This window comes from Eriocheir sinensis, chromosome 54 (genome assembly GCF_024679095.1).
Source record: "Eriocheir sinensis breed Jianghai 21 chromosome 54, ASM2467909v1, whole genome shotgun sequence".
Lineage (NCBI taxonomy): Eukaryota > Metazoa > Arthropoda > Malacostraca > Decapoda > Varunidae > Eriocheir > Eriocheir sinensis.
In genome coordinates, this window is record NC_066562.1 from 8,322,898 (window position 1) to 8,329,407 (window position 6,510).

The 6,510-nt window shown below is 50.4% G+C and overlaps 1 protein-coding gene across 2 annotated transcripts in view; it reads left to right on the forward strand.

Moving 5' to 3' along the window:
* Positions 1–6,054, forward strand: part of LOC126983701 (uncharacterized) — a 7,820-nt gene extending 1,766 nt beyond the window's left edge. The window contains exons 2-3 of one of the 2 annotated variants that reach the window (XM_050836749.1): positions 3,224–5,055; positions 5,242–6,054. In XM_050836749.1, the coding sequence (XP_050692706.1) occupies positions 3,254–5,055; positions 5,242–5,362 (1,923 nt within the window). In that variant the 5' untranslated portion in view covers positions 3,224–3,253 and the 3' untranslated portion in view covers positions 5,363–6,054. Of the gene's footprint in view, positions 1–2,165; positions 5,056–5,241 lie in introns of those variants that run through there. The other variant, XM_050836750.1, reaches the window with a different exon arrangement.
* Positions 6,055–6,510: the final 456 nt, after the last annotated feature.

Sequence of the window (6,510 nt, forward strand, 5' to 3'; positions counted from 1 at the left end):
TTCTTTCTTTCTTTCTTTCTTTCTTTTTTCTTCCTTATATTTTCTTTCTTTTCGTCTTTTTCTTTCATATTTCGTCTCTTGCATTTTTTTTTAATTTTCTTTCCTTCCGTTTTTCTTTATCTTTTTATTCATATTTATTTTTCCTTTCAATATATTTTCATTTTCTTTCTCATTTCTTTCATATATTTCTCCTTTTTCGAATATTTTCTTTCTTTTCTTTCTCTTTCTTTCATATTATTTTCCTCTTCCTTCTCTTTTTTTCGCATTTCTTCTTTGTGGTTATTTTCTTCTTATACTTCAATAATTTTCTCTTTTTCTTTCTATTTCTTCTTTCTTTAGTTTCTCCTTTGCTGCTCGTTTCTCTAGTATTTCTTCTTTATATATGTTTTCCTCTTTCATATTCTTTCTTTTATCTCTTTTTTTCTTCATATAATTTCTTTCTTTTAATTTTTCACACCTAATCTCTCTCTTTTTCATGGTAATTCCTCTTCGGGTGTATTTTTTTAATATATTTTTCTTTCTGCTAAATCTCTATATATCTCTATCTATCTATCTATGTATCTATCTATTTTCTCTCTCTCCCATACTCCCCTACATTCCCACACACGCCAACATTACTATCTATCTCTCCCCTTTTCCTCCCACACTTCCTTACAATTCTTACCTGTCTTGCGAGGAGATCTGCGTTACCTGGGCGTTACCTGGAAGCGGTCAACACTATCGTAAACAATCCTCCTACTTTTCCTCCTCCTCCTCCTCTTTCCTCTTCCTCCTACTCACTCTGTTGGCTACGGTAGGTAAGGGAAGGGAAGGGAAGCATAGTCACAGGTGTGGATCGTAATTAACGTGGATTGCCAGGTAAGTGGCGTGTGGAGATTGGTGGTGGTGGTGGTGGGAGAGAGAGAGAGAGAGAGAGAGAGAGAGAGAGAGAGAGAGAGAGAGAGAGAGAGAGAGAGAGAGAGAGAGAGAGAGAGAGAGAGAGAGAGAGAGAGAGAGAGAGAGAGAGAGAGAGAGAGAGAGAGAGAGAGAGAGAGAGAGAGAGAGAGAGAGAGAGAGAGAGAGAGAGAGAGAGAGAGAGAGAGAGAGAGAGAGAGATGTGTGTGTGTGTGTGTGTGTGTGTGTGTGTGTGTGTGTGTGTGTTACGTCATTCTTTTCCAACTGAGGTACTGCTATAAGGAGGAGGAGGAGGAGGAGGAGGAGGAGGAGGAGGAAAAGGATGAGGATGGGAAAATATATGTCTTCCTCCTTTTCTCGACTCCTCCCTCTCCCATTTCCTGTCGCCTTTCCTTCCTTCCACCACTCTCTCACTCTCCTTCCTTCTCTTTCTTTCCTTCACACTTACAGCCTTCCTTCTTTTTTATGTCCGTCTGTCTGCCTGTCTCTTATAACTCATAAAATCCCCCACTTGCCGTCTCCTCCTCCTCCTCTATCTCCTCCTCATTCTTGCAGTACTAACGACTTCATAAGGCAGAGATTACACACCTGTCAACTAAGGCGCGTGCTATACAGTTTAGTGTCGCAAAAACTAGGAGGAAGAAAGGCCTCTAACACCCACGAAGTCAGCTCACCGTGTAGACTGCGGTTGCGGTCTTTGCGGGTGAGGACTTGGACGATGGGAGGGAGTTGCAAGGTACTGAAGAAAGGGAATGAGACAGAGAGGGAGGGAGAGAGAAAGGGAGGGAGGGAGAGAGAGAGGGAGGGAGGGAAACAGAGTACAAGGCTTAGAGGAGATGCCTGTTCTGTTGTATCTGTAAGTGAAGGTGAAATGAAGAAGAAAAGAGAGATATAGAAAGACAGATAGATAGATACACTGATAGATAGATAGATATACAGATAGAGGGATATAGAGAAAGAGTACAAGCCTCGTAAAAATGCTTGTTCATGCATACCTGGACAAGGAAAGAGAGAGTAAATACCTTAAAAAAATATAAAATGATTGTTTATGTATAACTGAGCTGAACGATGTGATTAAAAGGGAAAGAGAAAGTACACATCTTCTATAAAATACTTGTTAGAAATACGTAAAGGACATAATGGAAAAGGAAAGAGAGAGCACAGACCTTACAACAAAACAAGACTTTTTATTACTTGTTTAAACTCTTCTCTTTTATTTTTCTTATTTTTATATTATTATCCCTCCTCCTCCTCCTCCTCCTCCTTTCAACGCCAGTGGCTTAAGTCGATATACATGCATCACTGTCAAGCCCACAAGCACAAAGAAACGTAAAGTCATCTTGCGACCATATGTTAGTTTTATGTCTATGTTTCGTGGTTCCGACGCTTACGAGAGTACAGAATAGGCGGGGCGCGGCGTCGGGAGGAAGCCACAGGGATACTGACAAACGACACCAGGCCATCGTTGAGATACCTTGAACGATCCCCGCGCATGCAAACGTGGGAGAGGCGTGAGGTTTTGAGGACTTAGCATGCAAGCAAGGAATAGAGGATTAGAAGCTTTTTTGAACCGCCCATGTTTGAGGTGCTACGAATCCTTATCACCCAGGCAGGAATTTGGTATTGGAAGCTTTTTGAACCCCTAAATATGAGGTGTTAGGGACCTTTATCATGCAAGCAAGAATAGAGGATTAGAAGCTTTTTTGAACCGCCCATGTTTGAGGTGCTACGAATCCTTATCACGCAGGCAGGACCTTGGTATTGGAAGCTTTTTGAACCCCTAAATATGAGGTGTTAGGGACCTTTATCATGCAAGCAAGAATAGAGGATTAGAAGCTTTTTGAACCGCCTACGTGTAAAGTGTTACGAACCCTTATCACTCAGGCAGGAATTTGGTGTTGGAACCTTTTCGAACCCCTAAATATGAGGTGTTAGGATCCTTTATCATGCAAGCAGGGTTAGAGGATTGGAAGCTTTTCGAACCTCCTAAGATACAGGAAACATGGTATTGGATGCTCTTTCTGAACGTCTTAACTACGGAATAAGGAATTCATGGGATGTTGTTCTGTGCCTCTCATGTATAAGAGGACGAGGCAGGAGCGTCCATAAACAAAGTGTAGTCGAGGTGTTGACAGCGGCATCAGGTGGTCGTGAGGGAGTGATGAAGGTGGTGTTGGCGGCAGGGATTTATGAGGCCAAGACTCCTGCCGAGACACAACTCTAGGATGATGAGGTGCTTGAGTCCAAACAGTAAACAGACAGGGTGTTGCCAGGCCAGGCACGTTAAGGTAGTGTTACTGACAGGGTCTTCGGTCTGTGTCTTCCGCAGATCCTGTGTTGGCATCCTGCGGCCTTCAGGATGCCTGCTGCCCGCCTACTCCTGTTGGGCCTCGCCGTCCTCGCCCTCTTGTGGGGACCGACGGAGGGCAAAACACTAAATATGGACTTGAATGAAGTATCCTCCTCCTCCTCCACTTCTTCCTCCTCCTCTGAGCCCCAAACCGCGATCCAGACTCTCCTGACGCGGCTGCTTGCGGAAGGCGCCAAGAGCACATCGCTGAGTTCCATGATGCTGGCCCTGGGGGAGGGGGGCGGTCCCTTCGCCCGGCAGGTCAAGGGCATCCTCAAGAAGCAGCTGCCCAGCGTGAAGGAGGTGGCGGGCGGCCTCGGCGTGAGCCCTGACTTCCTGCAGCACTTCATCAAGCTGGCCAGGAAGGTGCGGCGGCTGGGCCAGGCCACGCCGGCCAGCGAGAAGGGCGCGGCGCAGAGCGTGCTGGAGGCGGCGCTCGACTACCTCGGCACCGACGAGGGGGAGGCCGAGGCCGAGGACGAGGAGGCGGCATCCGGCGAGGCGGGCACGGAGGACATCCAGGGCCAGCTGCTGTACCTGGCCCGGGGCATGTTCGAGCAGCGCTTCGGCAACCTGAGCTCCGTCAAGGCCCCGACCAACGCCACGCAGGCCGCCAGCGCGGGGCTGTGGGAGGTGGTCAAGTCGACGTGGCAACGCGTGCTGTCCTACGTGGAGGAACAGAACGGCCTCGAGAACTTCATGCAGCAGACGCCCGTCAAGGTCATCGACCGCGTGCTGAGCCTCGGCGACGACTTCAACCTCGCGGCCTTTCTGGCCAAGAAACTCGACCCGGAGTTCGCCGAGTTCCTGGCGGCCAAGGCGGAGCCGCTGCTCGGCCCGCTGCGCGACGCCGACTCTCTGGCCAACCTGACGCAGACAGTCGGGCTCGGCGGCGCTCTGGACTACGTCCGCTCCGAGAGGTTCGCCAACACGATCGCTGCAATGTCCCGCTTCGTGTCGGCCTACCTGGAGGACGCCGTGTCCGAGGACGTGGTGAGTCAGTATATCGACTTCATCTCCTTCAGCAGCCCGGAGCTGAACCAGTTCTACCGGGCGGTGCTGCGCAGCCGCAGCGACTCTGCCAACACCACAGAAGAGGAGGCCGCCGGCAGCCCGAAGCGGCTTCGCCGCGACGTGCTGAAGGACCTGGCCAGCATCTACCGCTACGACGAGGAGACGGCGCGCCTGCAGGCCGAGCAGCGGTCTGACTTCACCACTGACGAGGAAGAGGACTCCTCCAGACAGCTGCAGCACCGCTACGGCGGCCTCTCGGCACTCGGCGCCGCCCCGGCCTTGTACGACCCCTCCAGGGACGGTTATGGCGGCGGCGGCTACGGCGGCGGCTATGGCGGCGGCTACGGCGGCTACGGCATGAACATGAACACGCTGGACCCGTACGTGGTGCTGGGCTCCCTGGCGCTGGGCACCATCCTGGGCTTCCTGCTCTTCCGCGCTCTTAGGGGCACCGGCGGCGGCAGGCGGGACATCGGCGACGGATCACTCTCCCTCTGGCAGTCTGACGTGCCCCTCGCTGGCGGCAGTAACCGCGCCATGCGCTCAGCACGCTCAGCGCCCGCCGGCGACGGTCTGGTGCTGCCAGACGCACTAAGGGGCGACAAGTGGTCGTCGGCGCCGCTGGTCGGTGACGAGACATCGACCGGGCTGTCATTGGAGGAGGACGACCTGGCCGACCACCTCAACCAGTTGTGGCGGGCACACAGCGGCAACGATTCGTCCACCTGCGTCAGGAGCAACTTGTGTAGCCAGCTGGCGGGGCCCGGTGCCGCCCACGCCGGCCTCGCCCTCTTGCTGTAAGTACACTGAGTCTTTGCGCTGTCCTGGGGGGAGGGGTCGCAACAGAGCAAGCATCGGGTATCAAGGGGCATGGTTCTCGTTTTTGTCGGGTATGGCCGCGGGACCTGAGGATCCTGCATGGGCCGGTAAGTCGTTGCGCCACAGCTGAGCATGGCACTAACCCTCCACCTGTTCTTCCATAGGTCGTCCACAGGCACCGTGCTGGGCGTGTCAGGGTCAGGTCAGCTTCTGGACGACGTGGCGGGCAGCCTCTCGCTGGGCCGCCCTTACTCCTGCCCCGCCGCCGCCTGCCCCAGCGTGTAACAGCGCTGCGCACCGTGCCCTCACGCGTCGGCAGCCAAGGTTTGGGTGTGCCGTATCAGGGGGCGCCGTGCCCGTTGAAGACAAGCTCCGCCCCGCCCAATCCAGCTACTTCCGGACACCCAGGGGTGACAATATTGCTTTGGCTCCGCCTCGAGCCTCGACACGACCCACGACGCGACAGACACCCACAAGACGCACCGCTCCCCGCGCCTGTGACGCGGCTGGCCCGCCCGCGGCCCTCATCCCGCCCCCAGCAAGCGTCCCTCCAGAGGCTGCGTCCTGCGGGCCGGGACGACAACCAGCCCACTCAGAGGCCGCCGCGGCAGCACGGAGGGCGCCGCACGCCTCTCGTCAGGGCCGCACGCAGATATCACGACAGCTCAACTCTCGACGTTTGAAAAAATACATAAAAAGAAAACCAAAGACCATTTTACTGTTACCTGTTACTTATTTATTAGTACTGCTTGTACACCGTGCGTCGGCGACACACTTAAGTTTACTGTCCTTGTCCCTCGAAGACTATTATTTAAACTAGAAGAATTAAGTTAAATAGTTATCATCATTCCCGTATACCCAATGTTTATTATTTCCATAATTATCACTATTTTCATCATTATTATGATGATGATCATTTTGATCATTATGATTAATATAATTGGGATTACTGATATTGATATGATTACCATTACTATTATCAGCGTTATTATTATTATTATTATTATTATTATTATTATTATTATTATTATACTTATTATTATTATTATTATTATTATTATTATTATTATTATTATTATTATTATTATTATTATTATTACTATTTTTATTACTATTTTTATATAAATTATTGTAATTATTATTATTATCATTATTATTATTTTTATTTATTTGTATTCGTATTATTCTTAGCATTTCCTTTCACGGACCTTTTCGTTTAGTTAGTCTCCCTTAGACGAGCTCTCGGCGTGAGCCACTTATTTATTTGTCTGTTTGTCTGTTGGCAATAAAAAAGTTTGATATATTATTTTTTCTGTGTTCCTGTGTCGATGGTGCGGGTGTTAAAGGAGGAGGAGGAGGAGGAGGAGGAGGAGGAGGAGGAGGGTAAGGAGGGCGGCAAGAAGGACGAGGAAGGACAAAGATGATGAGAAAAG